The sequence below is a fragment of the Chanodichthys erythropterus genome, chromosome 18 (genome assembly GCF_024489055.1).
Source record: "Chanodichthys erythropterus isolate Z2021 chromosome 18, ASM2448905v1, whole genome shotgun sequence".
NCBI lineage: Eukaryota > Metazoa > Chordata > Actinopteri > Cypriniformes > Xenocyprididae > Chanodichthys > Chanodichthys erythropterus.
Window position 1 is genome coordinate 34,989,355 of NC_090238.1, and position 23,492 is coordinate 35,012,846.

Here is a 23,492-nt window from a genome sequence, read left to right on the forward strand (position 1 = left end):
ATGAAATCGATGTTCTCAGGAAAGCAGTCAGTCAGCAGAAGGCTGCCCTTTCAACTACCGGTGCTGGCCAGGTCACGTCTGACTCAGATCGACTTGGAGCTCAGGAATATGGAAATCTTCTTTGGAGTTTGTGGAGAAAGTCGGACTCGAGGGTGGAGCGAGTTTGACCTTAATCCTTTCTGGATGAACAGGTTCTTCACTGTTGTTTGGTGATGGGAGGTGGATGGCCAGCATCAAGCCTCTCAGGGGTTGGAACGATTCATTAAGTGACTCGGTTTCAAAATATTGTTGATTAGCATTTTCCTCCTCTCTAACTGTACCGTTTGCAGTGACCCAGAAACACGGATAAGGGTACTGGCAGTGAACAGCGAAAAAGGATTATGTTTGGAAACCTTTTCATTTAAAAATAGAGACAATTACCTTTAAACGTTATTAAAGTGTAACTGGCGTTAACCACAACAACAGTTAATGAATGTTGAGTTCAGGATTTACTCAAATCTCATGTGAGGGCTTTGGCTACACTGACAAAAAACATTCTTGTTCACTATTTTTGTCTTGTTTTCCAGGGAAAAAAACATCAAGTATTCCTAAAACAAGATAGATATTTATTTGGGAGAAATTCCGTGATTTAAAGTGGTGTTGTCATAAAAATAACTTAATTCGTAGGGGAAACAAGTTCATAAAGTAAACCTCTCTACATTTTATCTTGATTTCTCTGACAACAACTTCTGTCATTTTATTGAAGTATTTGATATTGTTTATTTTTACTGTAAAACAAGACAAATTTTGAATGATTCAATAAGAAAATAATTGCATTTATGGCCTTTTTGCCGCAATTCTTACTGATATGATACTGAAAAGATTTTGCGGTTTTTCATATTTACTTGCATACAGGGCTTGACATTGACTTTTTTGCTCACCAGCCACTGTGGCTAGTGGTTTTCCAAAGTTACTAGCAACTAAGCATTTTCACTGGCCACAGTTTTGACATTGATACCATGGGGGAAAAGCTGGCATATAGATATTTTTAATATTATCTCATAATTTGGTATCAGGTATATTAGGCTGCTGTCACTTTAAGCCCTGATGCACGGATCCATTATACTGTTACACATGTATTTTCTTTCTCAACTGTTTACATTCACTTAAAACAACTGACTGTGTTTACATGAATACTCGCCAAGACCAGTATTATGACATTATTTTGTGTGTATTCGGCTGTTTAAGTGCAATAAGCAGCGAAAAATGACTTTAGTACTGAAAGGCCGCTTTATGTGCACACACTTTGGGTGTGAGCACAAAATCTGTGGGAATGAGTAAAATTATGCGCAATATGTGCAATCCCACACCGAAATTCAAGCCCTGTAACACCAATAATATTCATCTGGAGCAAATGAAACAAGTGATTGAGGGAAGGCGGGTTTGTGTATCAACTCGCTGTTGGTAGAGATGAGAGAGTGAGAGCTGGTATTGTATATCTATTCTGCAGAAAATGAGTATTGGGAGCATTTCAGTATTGATATGTATCGAAAAGTCTATACTTTTGACAACACTACATTTATTTCAGATGCCACTTTAAAAGACTTCAATTGAAAAATGTATATTATACAAAAAATTCAACCCGCCAAAGTGGCTAGTTAAGAGGGACTGCGTTACACGCCACTGCTGAAATACACCCACATTTAGTGGGTTGGCGGGTGTTAATGTTAACTTGCATTTAACTTTCTTTGTTTGATGTTTTCTAGGTCTATTGGAATCTTTCAGGAGCGCTAATTCATGTTAACTTAATCAAATAAAGTACAAATAAAATGTTAAATTATTGACTTAAGCATCAGTTCTTGTATCTTAGTATCTTGGTGACCAGGTTTGTTTTTTTATTTATATGTTTTCAAACTTTATACATATTATCTATTAGAAGTGTACTTTTACAAAAAGAAAACACCATTGTTTTGATTAAAGGCAAATCTTATTTGATATTTCACTTTCTTTTTTCTTTTTTTTTATATTCCTATCAGTCAGATTACTTGGAAAAATCATCAAAATAATCTTGTTTTCCACACTAAACTCAAAGAGTGAGATTTAGATAAGCTTTTGTGAACAAATACACCTGTCTAACTGCACAGACACAGTGTGATTGTTATGTTTACTGTTACAATTGTAATGATTACTGTTACGACTACTTCACTATAGTACAGATTTCTGTCCAGCAGCACTGCGAATGAACTGCGCAAAGTGATTCAGATCACTTTAATGACATATGGTGCTGTGAGTTTCAGTCCACCACTAAAACTGTTATGTGTTGCGTTTTCAGGGGGAAATGCTGTGTTACACTTCTGAATGAGACAGAAGCCCTCAAGTCCTATTTAGACAGAGAGGTGAGTGTCACAGCACTATGCCAAGGTGTTTGTACGCATGTGCAAAATGCTTTTGTTTGCATGAATTTGCTTTTCCCTCTCAGTATCTCCATTCACAGTATGTCTTTAAGAGGGAAATGTTTATCTGACGTGTGTGTGTGTGTGTGTGTGTGTGTGTGTGTGTATGGGAGCTAGTTTTGAGTCCCGATCCAAATGAATAATTCAGTGTGTTGACCCAGTATGTTCCTCCTCATATTTAGTAATGAGGAGACTGGAGACTCTACAAAGAGTAAAGCCAGTCCTCTAATATATCAAACACTGGCCTTCACCGGTTCATTTGTTGGTTTTTGTTTATAGTAAAGACAGAAACATACTTTTAAAAATGAGAATGTATGCGCAGAAGCTTGGTCACTGCATTACAAGTGTGCTGGACCTAATTCCCCGATATACTCACAGCAAAGTTTCTTTTCAAAAGAAGTTCCAAATAGCTTTGCAGAGGTATATTGTTAACAAACATCCCACCACTGCCTGCTCTTCTGGAAGTGGCGTTTAAATAAATGTGGTTACATTTTATTTGGTAACACTTTGTTACATGTTACATGTAGTTACTATAAATTAAGCATAATTACATTAAATTAACCCTAAACCAAACCGTAATCCTAACTGTATAGTAAGTACATGTATTTATGTAATATTACTCAGTACTTAATTGTATAATTACACTGTAACAAAGACACCTTAAAATAAAGTGTAACCTTATATTTCAAGGCGTTCTTGTTACTGATATACAGTTAAGTACTGTGTTATAATAACTACATGTACTTACTATAGGGTTAGGATTGGGGTTTGGTTTACATTTACATTTACATTTAGTCATTTAGCAGACGCTTTTATCCAAAGCGACTTACAAATGAGAGTAGTAGAATCAATTAAATCAACATGAGAACAACAGTATGTAAGTGCTGAGTGAAGTCAGTTATGTCAGTAAAGTGCTCATAGTGAATTTTTTTTTTTTTTAAATAAATAAATACACAGATAGGAGAAGAATATTAGTCAAGGTAAGTGCTACTACTACTGGGTCAAGTGCTGACGAAAAAGATACATCTTTAGCATTTTTTTGAAAATGGCTAGAGACTCGACTGCTCGGATAGAGCGTGGTAGGTCATTCCACCAGCCAGGAACAGTCCCGGAGAAGGTCCGTGAGAGTGATTTTGTGCCCCTATGTGATGGCACCACAAGGCGGCGTTCACTTGCAGAACGCAGGTTTCTGGAGGGCGCGTAAGTCTGAAGTAGTGAGTTAAGGTATAGCGGTGCAGAGCCAGCTGTCGTTCTGTAAGCAAACATCAGAGCCTTGAAATGGATGTGAGCAGCTACTGGCAGCCAGTGCAGACTGATGAAGAGAGGAGTGACGTGCGCTCTCGGTTTAGGGTTAGTTGCATGTAAATATGCATAATTTGTAGTAACTACATGTACTGTAACATTTAGTTACTATAGTAATAATGACACTGTAAAATAAAGTGTTACCAAATAAAGTGTTACAGAATATGTAAATATTAGCTGCTCTCTTTTCTCTCAGTAACAACAAACACAACAAAAATTAAAACGGCAGTTAAAGGATTGATTCACTTCATAATTAAAATTTCCTGATAATTTACTCACCCCCATGTCATCCAAGATGTTTGTCTTTCTTTTGTCTTTTTTCTCCATATAGTGGACTTCAACAGTTTCAGAGCAGCTTCAAAGAGCTCTACATGATCCCAGACGAGGAATAAGAGTCTTATCTAGTAAAACTATTGGTCATTTTCTAAAAAAAAATAAAAATGTATATATTTTTAACCACAAATGCTCATCTTGCACTGCTCTGTGATGTGCCACACATTACGTAATCATGTTGGAAAGGTCACGCGTGACGCAGGCGGAAGTACCGCAGTAGGGAAAACTCAATCTCATTTTCTCCTGCAACTTCAAAATCATCCGACATCATTGTTTTACCTTTTTTTTTTTTTGTAAAGGGCGTTTGATTTGGTCTTTGCACGTTCACTTTGTAAACGCTGGATCAGTACTTCCGCCTACATCACACGTGACCTTTCCAGCGTGATTACGTAATGCGTGACGCAGTGCAAGATGAGCATTTGTGGTTAAAAAGCATATATATGTTTATTTATTTATTTTTTTTTAGAAAATGACTGATCGTTTCACTAGATAAGACTCTTGTTCCTCGTCTGGGATCATGTAGAGCTCTTTGAAGCTGCACTGAAACTGACATTTGGACCTTCAAACCGTTGGTAACTGTTGAAGTCCACTATATGGAGAAAAATCCTGGAATGTTTTCCTTAACCTTATTTTCATCTCAACTGAAGAAAGAAAGACATAAACATCTTGGATGACATGGGGTTGAGTAAATTATCAATTTTCCACAAGACCGAAAGTGCATATGAAATGCGTCATGAAAGTGTGGACTCGCGAGGTTCCCATTTGGGACAGAGCCTTGGATGCAGTGAGGCACAAAATCAAGCTTTATGTTTGTGTACTTCAGTGCAGTAGACTTCATCAGAGTGTCTCTTGGTTTTGCAGGATGCCTTTTTCTACTCGCTGGTGTACGACCCTCAGCAGAAGACTCTGCTGGCTGATAAGGGAGAAATCAGAGTGGGCAATAAGTACCAGGCTGACATCACTGACCTCCTCAAAGAGGGTAAGATGTCTCTTCACCTTATTGAGTTAGACAGCCAAAGCTCCGAGCTCTTTAGTTGAGACCACTAAACCCACTGCAAATTCAACACTGTTTCTCTCTACATATTAACATTTCACTAAAATATGAAGCAGCTCAAAATACCCCATAGATTTTTTTTTAATAAATTTTTTTAACTGCCTATTTTGGGGCATCATTAACTATGCACCGATTTAGGCTGCGGCCCCTTTAAATCGCGTGCTCTCCGCCCCCTCCTGAGTTCTCGACTCTACATTGCATAAACAAAGTTCACACAGCTAATATAACCCTCAAAATGGTTCTTTACAAAGTGTTCGTCATGCAGCATGTCTAATCGCGCAAGTATGGTATTTATTTGGATGTTTACATTTGATTCTGAATGAGTTTGATAGTGCTTCGTGGCTAAAGCTAACATTACACACTGTCGGAGAGATTTATAAAGAAAGTTGACTGCAAGTGTTTAAAAATGAAAATAGCGATGGCTCTTGTCTCCGTGAATACAGTAAGAAACGATGGTAACTTTAACCACATTTAACAGTACATTAGACTCACTGTATGTCATTTCCATGTACTGAACTCTTGTTATTCAACTATGCCAAGATAAATTCAATTTTCAATTCGATGGCACCTTTAATGGGTTAGTTCACCCAAAAATGAAATTTCTGTCATTATTTACTCACCCTCATGTCGTTCAAAACCTGTGAGTCCTTCGTTCATGTTCAGAACACAAATTCTTGTGCTGTAAATGACTTAAAATCTTATGATAGTTTAATAATCTCCATTCAGTTTTCACACAATATTAGTTGTTTTCATAACCTTTTGCATAGCATTGCACCATTTTATGCTTTTCATCTTTAGAAAGATCTTTCTTCCTCCCTATATTGCATGAGAACTGTGACTTGCTTAATAATGTGGAACAACACTTTCATTGAAAAACTAAAATCTGAATGTTTATTGTACTGAAATCCTACTGATACTATGTCACTTGCATAATAATTTGGAACACAGTGTAGATGAATGTTGGCTTCAGGAGGAAGGCGAAGCAGAAGTCTCATTTTAAAGCGTTATGCGTTCTGTAGTGAATGTGATCTGTGGGTGTTGGTTTGCCAGGAGAGGATGATGGTCGGGAGCTTGAAAAACTGGAGGAGAAGGTGTGGGATCCCAGCAACCCTCTCATCGAGAAACAGATCGACCAGTTCCTCGTCGTGGCTCGGTAAGATTCTGCAGCATGAACGATTTTGCTCTATTTTTCGTGTGGCAGTCTGTTGTGAACAGAACATTGAGTTTAAAAGACAATAAACAACTAAACCTCAACTATGAAATTCTGAAGATACCTCCGAAATAATGTTTTTTCTACTTTATACCTCATTATTTCAAACTGCATACTTTGCTCGGTTCAATCCCTCATTCTCTTTCACATTTTTTCCCCTCTTTTTCTCAAACTTCCCCCACCCCCTCCCCTGCAGGTCTGTGGGTACGTTTGCGCGGGCTCTAGACTGCAGCAGTTCAGTTCGGCAGCCCAGTCTGCACATGAGCGCTGCGGCAGCCTCCAGAGACATCACACTGGTACGGCACATCTCACGTTCTCACTCTCGCACACTCCACACGCTGCTGGAAGACTTCACACTTTAGTTAAGCTCAGCAGGTTCATACTAATTAATGGCAGAAAAGAAATCTCAAACCTTTTTGAGGTCCGATTTTGAAGTGTAGCCAGATAATAATAGTCATAATAGTAATTCTACTGTTATTATAATTATTATATGACAATATTAATCCTGTCATGGATGAGGCATAATAAATGACTCATTCTAAAATATCAAATACAGCCTAGCTAATACAATACATAATCCTGAAAGCCTCAATGATGCTTTTTCATCGTTTTATTTTCATCATATTTTTTATTTTTTTTTAGTATGCTCCATCTCATTATTTTTGTCATCACATGTTATTTAACTTTGTCTGGTCAGCTGTAGGGATACACTAGAATTTGAACCACAAAAACTGAACTTTCAGCTACAAATGCCATTAAATATCATGTTTGTTTTTTTGTCTGAATGAGAAAATAGATAAAATTTCAACTGATACCGTTAACATTTGATTACTGATCTGATGATGTGAAACACAGCACACATGAAACGATCCAGGTTTAGTTCGATTTAAAGGTGCAATAGGTAATATTTTCTGTTCGCTAGAGGTCGCTAGAGTTCTATTCAAAACAAAGGCGTAGCCTGATGATGCCAAGTTGAGCGCGGAATCTTAGGACATGTGGTCTTCATCTCAGCGGTCGGTGGAAAAGAATTGGGATAGGACTCGGGAAGAAATCATGTTCATGGATGCACTTATTAACGTTACTGTAGTATGAAGCAGAGCAGGACTGAGTGTTGTGGAGATGAACGAGGAGCTGGAGTGATTGTGCAACACACGCTGCGAGCAGCGGGACTTTTATTATGACACAGTCTCAGGCGCTGCTTCCGTTTTTCCGGTCATGAGTATGAGGTAACGCAGCTCTGTTTATCATATTGGATACATTTGAGTGTGTTGAAAATGTTATAACGTTACTCTGTGCGTTCGCTCGGCAGCTGCTGTGAGACACTGTTACACACTGCAGTAAGATAGATCGATATTAGAATATCATATTAAATACTGGATGATTGTGTTGATAAATGGCATGCAAATATTTTAAAACATATTGTATGATGGAGAAAATGCTGTATTACTGTTACTAAAAATAAAGCTGCATCTGATTATGCTATGTTAGCTACTTCACAAAATAGTGTTTTTCTCTGAGGCGTGGTAAAGCATGATACTTGCTAAAAATCAAGAAAATTATATTTAAACAAGACTAAACATGTTGAGCTATATAACATTAATTCGTTTTCTGTCTATAAATATATCAAAACAGTTGTTCCCTTGTCTATTAAAACATGTAAATATTAAAGCGTCTTTGGTGTTTCCATGGTTTCTACAAAATAAACCCGGAAACTGAGGGTAACGCGGGTATGAAGCAATTGACAGGCGACTCCTCACACGTCCCGGAGCCTTGATTAAAATTGCAATTTTCTCACAATTTACAAACAGTTGGAAACATTTGGGATATTGGAAGTACTCAAGTGAACAAAATATATAACACTGGCCTAGTGGGTTTTGGATATTTTATTGCAAAAATATTACATATTGCACCTTTAATGTAAATGTGACTGTTAAAGGATGATATATTGATGGAAAAGAGATTGCGTTTACAGTATGTGTTGTATTTAGAGTACACAGTTGTATTAGTGTTTACAGTATATGTGATTTTAATCACGATTAATCGATTTGACAGCACACATATATTATATTATATATTATATTATATTTTATTATATTATATATTATATTATATATTATATTATATATTATATTATATATTATATATTATATTATATTATATTATATTATATTATATTATATTATATTATATTATATTATATTATATTATATTATATTATATTATATTATATTATATTATATTATATTATATTATATTATATTAGTTATTAATTATATTTATTATATTTAGGTCTGTCAAATCAAGTAATCACGATTAATTTCATCTAACAAATGTTTTAAAATTGTAATCAATTTGACAGCACACATTGTTAAATTATAATATATACACACACACACACACACACACACACACACACACACACACACACACACACACACACACACACACACACACACACACACACACACACACACACACACACACACATATATATATATATAATATATGATATATATATATATATAATATGCACACACATATAAACACAAACTTTTATGTTAGATGGGATTAATCACAATTAATTAACTTTGTCATTGGTCAGTCAAACAGATAGTCCTACACCAAACTCACTCAGACTCTGTCAGGATGCTCAAACAAACTCCATAATTTGGGTGGCAAAATGTGATTAGAATTTAAAGTGCACAGTGATCACCATCATCTCAAATAATCACGATTAGATGAAATAATCTCCACCAGGCGATTATGTAATAATTGCGACAGGCCTGTTGCCGGCTCTGTTCAGTCTCTGCCTATAGGCTGTAGCAGCAGAACAGGGTTTTCACTCTAGCCACCCAACTCTGCCCGTTGTGTACAAAACATGAAGGATAGGCGCCAGAGGGCAACATCCCCATGCATAAACATACACGCTCTCATGCTGCCCACACAATTCCTCTTCATCTAGTGTCAGTGTTGTGTTGTTCCCAGGGTTGAGCAATTCAGATTTTAGAGTTGCTTGACAACACTCTGCTAAAACAATGAAGTGTTGGATTTGAGCCATCATTTGTCATGTTTTATTATCTCAGTTTCACGCCATGGACACTTTGCATAAGAATGGCTATGACATGACACGGGCCATCGCGGCGCTGGTACCCCAAGGTGGGCCGGTGCTCTGCCGGGATGAAATGGAGGAATGGAGCGCATCTGAAGCCAACTTGTTCGAGGAAGCGCTCGAGAAATACGGCAAAGACTTCACTGACATCCAGCAAGACTTTGTAAGTATTTATACAAGCAGAAGGGTGATCAAACTGAATAGCGTGGCTTTGAAAAGATTTGAGCTGCATATGCTAAGATAATTGTGGCAGTAATGACTGATAAACTGCCTTTGTTCAGGGGACTGTGAGTGTGTGCCAAGTGCATGTTTAACTCTGCCATCTGGTGGTTGATGGTTGTATGTGCAGTATTGAATGTTTTGGCTCTGGGCTTCCATCACAAATGTCTACTTAGAGAAGCAGGGAGGAGCCAGTCATGGAAAATGGGCACACCCTAAAGAAGTGAACCAGCTTGTTCAGTGACACAAATGATGGGAAATAGAGCTGGATTTCTGTTTGCCATCATGACCAGATTTGCTCTAATAGGATCACTAAAGAGTCCTTAAAGGGACAGTTCACCCAAAAATAAAAATTCTGTCAACATTTACTCACTTGTTTGATGTTTTTTAAACTCGCATGACTTCCTTCTGTGGAAAAAATAAATGCATTTTTAAAGAAATTTTATTCTGCAAGGTCAACAATGGCATAAAATAAAAAAATAGAAGTCCATGTGGCTCATTTTCTAAAGCCACATAACTGTTTATGAAATAATAGACTGAAATTTAAATGATTCACTTATCTACACCTGCAGTGAGCTGCACCTCAAGAGCCGCTGTGACTGGATCAGTCAATGATTTGAACAAATCTTATTTGTGAAACTGATTTGTTCACTTATCCATTTCTCGAGGTAATGATCTTACTCAGTGATCTAGTCATGCGGCAGTGCCGGTGTTGTCCGAATTCTAACCCCCACCAAATTATTACCCCCCCTAGTATTGGTAGGTTTAGGATTAGGGGTGAGATTAGGATTAGGCAATCAGGTAGCGACTTCAGCGAGAGGGTAATAATTTGGCATGGGAGTCGAAATTTTGCACATCACCGGTCCTCCCTATACACAAAGTCTGCAAGTTGTGTAGGGCCACCGAACCACCAGGGTCGCCTTTGCTCTCAAGAATGATTTAAAGGTTAGTTCACCCAAAAATGAAAATTATGTCATTAATGACTCACCCTCATGTCATTCCAAACCCGTAAGACCTCCGTTCATCTTCAGAACACATTTTAAGATATTTTAGATTTAGTCCGAGAGCTTTCTGTCCCTCCATTGAAAATGTTTGTATGGTAAACTGTCCATGTCCAGAAAGGTAATAAAAACATCATCAAAGTAGTCCATGTGACGTCAGTGGGTCAGTTAGAATTTGTTGAAGCATCAAAAATACATTTTGGTCCAAAAATAACAAAAACTACGACTTTATTCAGCATTGTCTTCTCTTCCGTGTCTGTTGTCAATCCGTGTTCACGACTCCACTTCTTCTTCTTCTTCTTTCCTGTTTTACGGCGGTTGGCATCCAGCTTATTGGTGCATTACCGCCCCGTTCTGCTCCGGAGTGTGGTTCATGACTCCACAGTGACGCTGCTGACGTGTTATCCGGTGCGCCAGAGCTTCGTTTACAGTCTGAGGGAGACGCACGCTGTATTCAAGCTATTCTACATTGTTTGTATTTTGGTTTTGCTATATTTTTTAAAATGGTGCGTAAGTGTGCATGTAGTGGATGTCCTAATCGCCAAAAACAACCACAGCGACATAAAAGTGCATTACCAACGCCGACAAGATGAATCGATTCAATGGAATCAATTCAATAGAAAGGATTCCGGAAGAGAAGACAATGCTGAATAAAGTTGCAGTTTTTATTATTTTTGGACCAAAAAGTATTTTCGATGCTTCAACAAATTCTAACTGACCCACTGATGTCACATGAACTACTTTGATGATGTTTTTATTATCTTTCTGGACATGGACAGTATACCGTACATACATTTTCAATGGAGGGACAGAAAGCTCTCGGATGAAATCTAAAATATCTTAAACTGTGTTCTGAAGATTAACGAAGGTCTTCCGGGTTTGAAACGACATGAGGGTGAGTCATTAATGACATAATTTTCATTTTTGGGTGAACTAACCCTTTAATGACTAGGGCTGTCTTTCATTTTTCACCCTTTCTACGTAACACCCAAATCAGTAAAATCATCTAATGTGTAAAAGCGTACTGAGCTGCGGAAGAGACGCTGTTCAACAGGCGGCTTTCTGTTCACGTGATCCAAGACGGAGAGAAACACAGACAAGTATAGGTTACTTTGGGCTTCGGGTGTGCGCTTAAACAAATACACTCAAAATGTCCATTTAGACACAGTCAGTTATTTCATAAATTAACATAGTCGGTTAGGAATGTAATCAAATGCTTGTCAGTATATTATATCTGTGCAATGTGTCGATTTTAGTCTTAAAGTGACAGCAGCCTAATAAACCGGCTACTGTCTGTCATTTATTGTTATCCTCAAACAACAAAAGAAAAAGAGAGAATCATTCACTGTTCTTCACTGAATAACTTTAGAAACTTTAATAAGAATCAATGTATATTTAATTAATACAGTAACGACTGCAATGTCCTTTTTATACATTTGATTACTTTATTCAGTTTCTGTATAGTCGGCTATTTTCTTTCATTCATATCTTGTTTTCTGTTGTATTTGTCCTTCTTATATTATTACTGGATGTTTCAACTCACTGTAAAAAGAACAGAATAAAGGGGTTGGTGGTTATTTTGGGGTTTTTCAACCCAATCTCATAGGAAAATGTAACAATTTTATGAGGTACAAATGTTTTAAAATTTTCAAATGAATCTCATTATGAAGGACCACCCCTAACCCTGCCCCTAAACCTACCTATTAGTTCAAATGGGTCGTACAAATTCACACGAAAAACGTGAAATAGTTACGATTTGCTGTGAGATTGTGTTGGGTTTTTATGAAAGCACTGACAGGGGCCCCTGACAGAAGCAACAAGAGTTTGTTGAATTAAAAGCCATATAGATTTAATTATGTAGCCAAAGTACTGATAATAACTGGGGGGGAAAAGTATGCATAGTATGAGATTTTTAATTATAAACAAGCCCAAAATACGCCGGGACTCTTATTTTGAAATGCATATGCTTTACTTTTTCCAGTTGCTCTTTCAAAAAGATAAGAAATATAAAATGTGTACTCTTACAACCATCTCCAATGTATTACAATGTAAACCCCATAAAGTCAACATTGTCATAATTCATCAAAATTACATCATAAGCAATCTGTTGGCAATGTGCCGATATTCATTGAATGTGAACGGCTCTAAAAGCGCAAGCTTGTTGAATACACAACAGCGTTTTTACTTTGAGACTTGCAGCTTTAATTAAATCATAGCCTTTTGAAGTTTCTTGTCTCCAAATTGGAGACCTCTTAAAAAGATAATTAACACATTTGTTCTATCATTTAAGGTAATTAAGACATTTTATTCGCAGTCATGCTCCTAAATACATTTTACAGTTTGCGCACATCTATTTTTAGTAGCAATGCGAGTGAAACTCTTGCACTGTCGATCAGTGTTGATCAATGTTTGCATGTGAATAAAAGCCTAAATTAAATCTGTTCATTGTATAAATTGATTATTATGATAATTTATATACTTTAATGATGTCTTTATGAGCATTTTGAAGCGCCATAGTTTAGGTTTGCAAGGGATTGACAGAAATCTCTGATTTCATTACAAATATTTTGTTTTGTTTCAAAGATGAGCAAATGTCTTAGGAGTTTGGAAAGATGCGAGGGTAAATAATGTCAATTTCATTTTTGGGGTCAACAGATTTGGGGTTACTTGTAATAAACAGCCTTTTTGTAAAAGATTTTAGTGAATTGTTCATTCTAAATTAACTTTCTTTTATTCCAGCTTCCTTGGAAGTCTCTGACCAGCATCATTGAGTATTACTACATGTGGAAGACCACAGACAGATACGTTCAGCAGGTAACTCAACACGGCTGTCTCAAGTCTCTGTGTTCAGGTAGACAACCTAGATAGTTTTCACACCGAGGCTAACTGGTTCTTGTTTCATACAGAAACGATTAAAAGCAGCTGAAGCTGAGAGCAAGTTAAAGCAGGTTTACATCCCAAACTAGTGAGTACTTCAACGAGTCAAAGTTCAACCCTGGATTTCATTTCACCATAAGCTTTGAGTGCTTGCACTTTGACCAGGTGAAATCCAGTAACCCTTGTTTGCCTTTTTTTCTTACAGTAACAAGCCCAACCCTAACCAACTGAGCATGAACAGTGTGAAACCAGGGCTGGTGAATGGAGCCGGGGCGCTTCCAGGAGCACCAGGCCAGCCCGTCGGATTGGGTCGAGCATGCGAGAGCTGTTACAGTGAGTATCTGACCTGCTGTCAAGTACTTGAAATGTTAAAGGTGACATTAAACTGGAATATGACAATGTATTTGTACATCCAAAAAATTACGCACTTCCCCTTTGAAGAGCACATTCTATAGTTTTGTAGTGTTTTATTTTCCCCTCGGTACTGTTAGTCAAGGTTACTCGCGTCAAAAGCTACAGTTAAAAGCATTTTTATGAATTTTTATGAATTCTAACAATGCAATATTGTGAGAACATGAACGTGAATGATGCTTGTGACTGTTGACAAGCCAGTGCTGCAATGTTATGAAAGTTTAAGCCTTAGCAATTTAAAAATTCAGAGCACAAGAAGACGTGAACTCAATTCAGTACTCGTGCGCTGCGTGAGAAGGTTTCTGTGCTCAAACATCTATAGTGCGCACCCAAAAAGCCAACTCAGACAGCGCATGAATACTAAATTGAGATCTCTTTCATGTCTGCGCTAGAACAGACATATTCAAACTAAATTGTCAAAATGCCCATCTTGGCAAGTATCCATGTAAACAGCAGTTATGTCTTAAGTGAACATAAAGAGTTGAGAAATAGAGGGTATGCACGTGACGTCACGCCCGCTAAGTGGCAAAAGCCTGAGCGGCAGCATTTGTTTTCAGCGTGAATGCCGCGAAACACACACAAAACAAACGTTATGATTGACTGTACAAATAGCTTTGACACAAAACCTGAGGTATATATTTAAATCTGCTGAAAGCTACAGAAAAAAGAAGCAAATGGATCTGCAATTCACAGAAACAACTCGACTCCAGCAGAGAAACATGGATTTGCAGTTATCATTTTGTGTCAAATTGTTGGATTTTGAGGTAAAATCATACCGTATATATTGTATTGTTATATATTATGTTGACAACTCATCAATTAATTATTTTCCATCATATATTCTGCATAATTGAGTGTTTTTAAATAAACAACACTGACAAAAACTATACTATAAAACTATTTATGTTTTAGGGCTGGGCAATATGACGATATAACATTGATATAAGTGATTACGCGGATTTAAACCTACCTATATTGTAGTTATATAAAATATTCACAGGCAGATTTGCTTTATGTATTTCCCCAGTACCAAATCAGGCACATATAAATGTCAGGAACACGACTCCTGGCGGCATGTCAATATCCATGGATTAGGTTTATTTGACAAGTTGTAAGAAACACATTCAATTCCAAACTTTAGTGTAATTTGTTTGTTTTTCTCGCGTTTTCGCAGTTTCCTCTATTAAATCCAGTCACCCAGCAGGTTCTTTTGCCACCCAGTCCAGCTGAGGGAGCGCGTTCCGGTGGGAAAGTGACGTCGATGCATACCCTCTATAAAACATGTGTATCAGTACATTGGATAAGTGCATTAGCTCTTAAAGTGACAGCAGCCTATTCCTTTTTTAATGTTAATCAAAGAAAAATCACTCACTTCTCTAGACTGAATAACTTTTGTTACTTTAATAAGGATTAATCTTACACCGTGTCCTAACCAGACGCGACACGATAAAAGGTGTCTTTTCCATGTTAATCTGAGTTTTTGTCCTAACCAGCCAGTTGGAACAGCAACACAAAGTACGGCAATGATGATATAAGGTTCTGTTTGTGCTTTACCATTAAATATCATTGTGTGTTCCACGCATTTGAGCTGTAATAAAAACAACATTGGCTAATTCACATCAGATCTTGAAAATAAATAAATGGGCACAAGAACGTTCAAACTGTCAACTCAATGCAAACAAACAAGTGTATTCTATGACAATGATTGCTTCCGTCACTCCGTATGTACTTTAAATAATGCTTAAATGGTGTAATATTTAATGTTGTAATATGCCCATTTCATTGTGTCTGCTGTGCTCTTGCAGAGAGAGCCCGCCCACACTCTCTTCTGATTGGCTGTGGTTTTTGATTGATTTTATCGCTTCTCATTTTCGTGTTGCGTCTAGTGTGGACAGTCGAATTGCTCGTCGCTGGAATCGGTTGCATCGGATCTGGTTAGGACACAGTGTAATGTTTCATGGCTGGTAAAACATATTTATGGCCGGTAAAGTCACCAGCCATTGGCAGGTGTGCCAAAAAGACTTTTTTTGTGTTAACACGCAGGATTGTCTACATGCAGTCCTTTGTTTTGAAACCTCTATATCTGAGTTAAAATCATTATTATCAAACCTTTTAAATAAAATTTGTTCAGCTCATCAGTAAACTTTTTAGCTTTTCTGAACTAAAACCATTCAATTTAATATCCCTACCCCCCTTATTTTCTTTACAGCCTGCCATAACCTTCATACCTTGCTAGACCAAACATAAATTATTACCACTTAATTGTTTCTCAATTTTATCCCTTTGTCTTGCTCTATCTTTATTCATTTAAACTCTCACTGCCTTTTTCGTCTCCCTAACTGCATTCAAATCACCTTGTTTAAAAGCCGCCTGTTTTCTGTGCAAGATAATGCATGGTTTGAAATCCATGGTTTATTATTTGGAAGATCTATAAGTGTTTTGTTAGGAACAATGCAATCTGTACAAAAGGACTCATAATCACACAACACTTCTGTAAGTCCATCAATACTTTCTGTAATGGGCAACAAAGAATTCATTTTAATCAAACCAAACCTGCCAACTGTGAACACTCCTTAAAACTTAAAAACTCAAAACTAAAATCAGAAATGTTGCTTTGGCAACTAACTGAAATAAATACTAAAACAAATAAAAATAAATTATAGCTAAGTAGAAAGATTAAAATAATAACAATGAGAAAAGCACATAAAAATACTAAAATGGCAACTATATTAGTACTATAATAAATAATACAAAAGTTAGACTGTTCTACATGTAATGATATGATTGTTAACCTCTTTTTTTTTTTTTTAAATCCTGTTTTCCATTATTTTTTGGCTTTAATATTAGTTCAGGTCAAAGGTTAAACTACAGCGAGTAGAGTCGTGTTGGATGGAGCTTATGTGTTTTGTTTTTGTGTGCAGCCACCAGCTCGTATCAGTGGTACTCATGGGGGCCGCCCAACATGCAGTGCCGCCTGTGTGCCTCCTGCTGGACTTACTGGAAAAAGTACGGAGGTCTGAAGATGCCAACCAGACTGGATGGAGAGAGGCCCGGACCCAACCGCAACAACATGGTGGGTGTGAAGTGGATTCTCTCCAAACATGCTCCAGAGTCAATTCTTGACATGAAATTCTCTTGCTCTCCCCACGAGTCGGTTTTATTTAGTCTGTTTTTTCTTTTACTGTGCAATTCTGTTTTATTATGCCACTTTGTGACTGTTAAATGAATGCTTTGAATGAGTGTATAAGTGAAACTTTGTCTTTCATTTATGTTTAAAAGTGGAATTCATTCACTTCAACAGAATTAAAGGGCAATATTTAGATTTCACTGTCACCCAGGACTTGACTTTCATCTCGCTTTCTGTGTTCAGAGTCCTCACGGTCTGCCTGTGAGACACAGCGGAAGCCCAAAGTTTGCGGTTAAGACCAGACAGGCTTTCTACCTGCACACGTCCCAGCTGACGAAAGCAGCTCGACGCGTCTGCCAGGACCTGTTGAGATCCAAATACTTGGCCAGACACCCGTACATGCCTGTCAACACTGCCGCTATCAAAGCCGAGTGTGAGTATTTGCTTTCAGACATGAATGTGGTACTTCAAATTTGAATTGCTCTGATGATATTTATTATTATGGAATTTATGTATGAATGGTGTGGTGATGTTATTATTATTTTTTTTTTTTCATAATAAATTGTGGGTTAATGACGAATAAGAATGTCCAAGATAAAGAATGGGATTTTTTTTTTGTTTGTTTAAAAGGCATGCGACAAGTTCTTAGAGAAATTTGTATTTTTGTGTTGGTTTCATATTATTACTATTATTATTATTTTTATTATTATATTATTATTATTTTTTTAAATATCAAGAAAAGATTACATTTAATGGCCATCAATTAAAAAAATAATAGATAAATAAAATATAAAAATATTTTACATGTTAAATGTTCGTGGATTGTTTTTCAAATATTAATTTTCCAATATTAATAAAACATTGAACAAAACTGTTTACAAAGTAATTATTATAATATGCTAAATATGCTAAGCTACTTGTAATACATTATTTTAAAGAGGCTTTTTTTCTTCATTATTAAGTAAGTTGTACAATTCTGATTATTTTTTTTATTTTTTTTTATTTTTTTTGCCATTATATACCCCCCAAAAACATCAAAAGATGATGAAAAGCATGTTTATCATTACAGGTGTATTCAAGTCTTTCTGAATAAACAAAAATTGACGCTTTGTTAAAAATTGACATTGACGCTGTACTCTATTACCATGTTAATTTTAACCTAATTAGAACATATAATATAATGCTGTTTATGGAAGTGAGTTTCCACCACAGAATAAAAAAATAAAAGATAATGATGACTTTGTATCTCACAATTATGACTTTTTTCTTGCAATTGAGTTTATATCTTGCAATTCTGACTCGTTTCTCGCAATTTTCTCACAATTATGACATTTTTCTCGCAATTATGACTTTTTTCTCGCAATTCAGATTTATCTCACAATTGACTTTTTCTTGCAATTGTGAATTTATATCTCACAATTGAGGTTTTTTTTGCAATTACAAGTTTATATCTTACAATTATGACTGTTTCTTGCAGTTGCAAGTTTTTATCTAGCAATTCTTTTTTTGTAATTGTGAGATAATAAGTCCAATTCTGAGGGGGAAAAAAATACTTTTTTCCTCAGAATTGAGCGATTTTGATTATAATACACAATTGCGAATTTATATCAGAAAAAAGTCAGAATTGTGAGATTAAAAAGTCGCAATTGACTTTTTATTTTTTATTCAGTGGCGGAATTAAGCTTCCATACTGCTTCTTAATTTTTTAAAACTTTTTATAAATATTTCAGGTGCCGTGCGGTTGCCAGATATGTCCAAAAAACCCGCATCTTTAAAGCAAACAGTAAGGAAGCCTTTGGAGTCAGTGGTTAGATATCTGGGTGAGTAAAACTGTCTCGACTTCAAAATCCTTTACATTTTTTTTTTTTTTTTTTAAGCAAACCCATTTTAATCATGTATTCTCCAAACATGCTCCAGAGGCCCACCCTTGCCCACCCAAATCAGATCCTCCACGAGGAGCCACCATTTCCACAGGCAGCCTGACGCCCATTAAATCCACGCCCATCCTCAACAACGGCTCCCCAACCATCCTGGGCAAACGCTCCTACGAGCAGCACAACGGCTTGGACGGTAAGCGATCGAGTTGTGTGCACAAGACACTCTTCTGTGCTGCCCACACGACACACTCTCCTCCTACTCTTCTTGCCATGTCTCATTCACTTGTCTTAAACTCTCCCACTCTTATCTCCACCAACCCCCATGCAGGAAAACGCGCGCGCACACACACACACACACACACACACACACACACACACACACACACACACACACACGCACGCTGCTTTAATCTCTGAATGGCTTTCAGGGTTGTCATGGTAACGGATCAGCAGTGACTCACATGGATCATTAGTCCTGTGAGAGATCAGACCCCAAAAACACAGACTAAAGGCACCGTAGTCGTCGATTCAAAAGGAGGGCTTCCCGAGCACGTGGCATGGATGTTAGGAACACTTATGTATGCTCCCATGTCACATTGTGCTTCATTACCCTCTTGTCTCTATGAAGGGATTGGAGAGAAACCAATGTTCAGCGGTTATATAAATTCCTGATGAGCTTGGCACCATTCTGTCCAAAGCAGCAAATCCTTTTTCTTCACCCCATACTGATTTTTCAGATTGCTTTTACATTTGAGGTCTTTATGCACTTGTTGTTACAGTTGGTGTTACGTGATTGTGATAAATGGCTGGTTTCCATGTTGCTGTCCTCAAACCCGGTCTTTGTCATGTGAGCAGCATGTATTATGTAAAGGATGGGGTTAGCAGAGGAATGCCTGTAGTACCTCTCAGAACCAGTAGGACAACATGACCCTTTAGGGGTGAACGGCACATGAAACTACAGAATGCAGCAGTGACTGGAGTCTCAAAGACAGTAGCTTTGTTTCAAAATGTAGTACTGTTCTAAAGTAGCATACTAAAATTGAATCTCAAAAGTGAATGATTTTGGAGTGCTGTTCATAAGCAGCAACTCCATGCACCACACACAAAACTTTATTATATTATATTATATTATATTATATTATATTATATTATATTATATTATATTATATTATATTATATTATATTATATTATATTATATTATATTATATTATGAACTTTTATAGATATTTTTAATATTATCTCATAATTTGGCATCAGGTATATTAGGCTGCTGTCACTTTAAGACCTGACACATGGATCCATTATACTGTTACACATGCATTTTCTTTCTCAACTGTTTACATTCACTTAAAACAACTGACTGTGTTTACATGAATACTCTCCAAGACCAGCATTTTGACATTATTTTGTGTGTATTTGGCTGTTTAAGTGTAATAAGCAGCTAAAAATGACTCAATTTAGTACCGAGAGGCCGCTTTATTTGCGCACACTTTGGGTGTGAACACAAAATCTGCAGGAATGAGTAAAATTATGCGCAATACGTGCAATCCCACACCGAAATTCAAGCCCTGTAACAAGCGCAGCTGGTATCGTGTATCTATTCTGCAGAAAATGAGTATTGAAAGCGTTTCAGATATTTCAGTATCGTTATGTATTAAAACATTTTTTTATATTTTTGACACTACATTGCGCTATTATTTCGGATGGCTTTTTTAAATGACTAAACTTGAAAAAAATGTATATATAAAGTTCAACCCACCAAAGTGGCTAGTAGGAGTGACCGTGTAACACGCCACTGCTGAAATACACCCGCATTTGACAGGTGTTAATGTCAAACTCTGATTACATTACAATATATTATTAATTTTGAATATTAGCTGCAAATGCTTTTTACCAACATGTATAGATAGATCTCCTCTCTTATCTCCTCTCTTTCTCTCTTTATGTGTGTGTCAGGGCCCAAACCCAAAGTTCTAGCCCCTCAGTGGGAAATAATGGCCAAGAGGGTGTCTGAACAAGGCCGAACTCCCTCTGGCCTGCAGGATGAGGTTCATGAACTGGACTGACCTCTGCTTTGACGACTGACTGCTATTCTCTGACCAGATGAGCAGGTACAGGTCTCCTGTCTAGAGCTATTATCGAACAATTATTCATGTAATTGCTCGATAATTTTGATGATTGAGTAATCAGATTATTTTTTTTTGTGGTAATATAAAAATAGACCTAAGTGAACCTTTATTGAACCTAGCCTTTAAAATGACAAAAACAATAATGAGGCAATAACAATTGGTTCAAATTAATTATCAAAAGCAAATAATCATATGGTTTTATTGAACAGCACTGTAAAATACATAATGTTATATAGATAATCTAAACATAGATATCTAAACTCAACTTAGTTCACCCAAAAATGAAAATTCAGTCATTAATTTCTCACCCTCATGTCGTTCCAAACCCTTAAGACTTTTGTTCATCTTCAGAACACAAATGAAGATATTTTTGATGAAATCTGAGAGCTTACTGTCCCTCCATAGACAGCTACATGACTGACACTTTGATGCTTCAAAACGTTCATAAAGATATTGTAAAACTAATCCATATGAATTGAGCGGTTTAGTCCAAATTTTCTGAAGAGACTCGATCACTTTATATGATGAACGGATTTAATTTAGTCTTTTATTCACATGTAAACACTCATCAACTCAAACAACAGTTGTGGTAAATGGAAGCTCAAGCATGTTTGATTGATGCGTGCAAGAACCAATGAGATTCATTCTCGTGTTACGCATCACGTTTGAGTTTGTTCTCACGTGTGAAGCAGGTTCGGTTGAGCTTTTATGTTCACTGATCAATGTTTATATGTGAATAAAAGTCTAAAATATGTTCATCATATAAAGTGATCGAGTCTCTTCAGAAAATTTGGACTAAAATGCTCAAATCATACAGATTAGTTTTACAATCTCTTTATGAACTTTTCGAAGCATCAACGTCGTGTAGCTGTCAATGGAGGGACAGAAAGCTCTCAGATTTCATCAAAAAGATCTTAATTTGTGTTCATATGGGTTTGGAATGACATGAGGGCGAGTAATTAATGACAGAATTTAATTTTTTGGGGTGAACTAACCCTTTAAGATACTGAGTATGGTTTATAACTTTGAATACTGTAAATGTTTGTCAAACTCTGACAGCATCTCTACAACTGTCAATTTCCAGGTGACTCGAGAGTTTTTTTTTTTCCAACTCTCAGTGACGGGCGGAGCTAAGAAAGGATCCACGGTCAGAATGTCCTGTCCAAGCGGCCCATTTTTACAGCTGAAGCCATTGAATAGACTGCAAAGCCCCGACGCCTCCATGGGTTCAACAGCCTGTGGCCAATCGCAGGACTGACCTGATTGTACAGGACTGATTATTATTATTATTATTATTTACCATCAGCTGTTACTTCTGTCATTGTAATTATTATTATAATTATTATTACAATTATTATTACTGTTCTTTTTTTATGAAGTATAACCATTTTCTTTTTAATGATTTGAGAAAATGTAAGAATCTTGAACGTTTCTTGAAACGGCTTGCTCCCAATCCATAATGTAAAGATGGGACGAACTGTCATTTTTGTCTCTTGCGTTGTTTTGTAACATATCAGCTCCGCGTTGACGTGAAGGACTATATGCCTCTCTTCGTTTGGATGCTTGTATTCTCTGGTTCTATTCGCCCGTCCTGCCACAGCAGTTTAAATTATTCAGAAAGACAACGAAACGTTCTTTTTCTACCTTTTTCACGAGTATTGCAACTGCTTCTATATGTAATTTCTCTTTTGTGAATATGTAAATGAAAACAGGAGGAAGGCGTTATTGTACAGTGGTGCATTTTGGGCCTTTGCCGGTAATCAAAGCTTGTTGTAATGGATTTGCCATGCACAGCGTATTCTTTGAATTGTCTTTTTGTAAGGAAACCTTCCTAGGACTCTCCTGCATATACGGAGAGGTGATGGGAAATCTGAAAAGGTACTACCCCGTTAATACAATCATGCACCTTCTTAAGAATGAGCCTGTATGAGAGTGTGGTGTTCAAGTTATTCCTCACATTTGCACGCAGCATTCAAAAACAGACCTCTTCAGGCTGGGGATATGCGATACAACCCAGTTTACTCTGCAGTTGGCTTATCAAATATTGATATCTTTAGGCCAACGCAGAGCTTCTCGCACTCATCACACATTTTTCTTTTTAAAGAAATTACAAGGATTTATACACGTACAACAGTCTGGAAATCTTAAAAAATAATGTATAATTTGACACTTGTAACCAAAGATGAAAAGGGCTATGAAAGGGTTAATGGATGTAAATGGGGTGTGATGTTTTTATAGACATGTTTTCTTCATATCTAAAACAGAATAGGTTGTAGAATATCATTTAATTCCTTCCACAACAGATGTTAAATAAGTCATTTGTTATGAAACAAATGATATACAACAGATATCAGGCGAACAAAATGTTTATTTTGTTATTAAAGGGATATTTGACCCCAAGATAAAAATG

General features: G+C 36.7%; 1 protein-coding gene across 3 annotated transcripts in view; it reads left to right on the forward strand.

Annotated features, from left to right (window-relative positions):
* The window catches only part of mta1 (metastasis associated 1), a 59,645-nt gene extending 36,153 nt beyond the window's left edge, over positions 1-23,492 (forward strand). For 2 of the 3 annotated variants that reach the window (XM_067366838.1, XM_067366840.1), the window contains exons 5-18: positions 2,312-2,375; positions 4,929-5,046; positions 6,172-6,274; positions 6,528-6,627; positions 9,415-9,603; positions 13,400-13,474; positions 13,567-13,625; positions 13,743-13,870; positions 16,870-17,021; positions 17,319-17,508; positions 18,806-18,895; positions 18,993-19,145; positions 20,910-21,064; positions 22,167-23,491. In XM_067366838.1, the coding sequence (XP_067222939.1) occupies positions 2,312-2,375; positions 4,929-5,046; positions 6,172-6,274; positions 6,528-6,627; positions 9,415-9,603; positions 13,400-13,474; positions 13,567-13,625; positions 13,743-13,870; positions 16,870-17,021; positions 17,319-17,508; positions 18,806-18,895; positions 18,993-19,145; positions 20,910-21,019 (1,531 nt within the window). In that variant the 3' untranslated portion in view covers positions 21,020-21,064; positions 22,167-23,491. Of the gene's footprint in view, positions 1-2,311; positions 2,376-4,928; positions 5,047-6,171; positions 6,275-6,527; positions 6,628-9,414; positions 9,604-13,399; positions 13,475-13,566; positions 13,626-13,742; positions 13,871-16,869; positions 17,022-17,318; positions 17,509-18,805; positions 18,896-18,992; positions 19,146-20,909; positions 21,065-22,166 lie in introns of all 3 variants that reach the window. The other variant, XM_067366839.1, reaches the window with a different exon arrangement.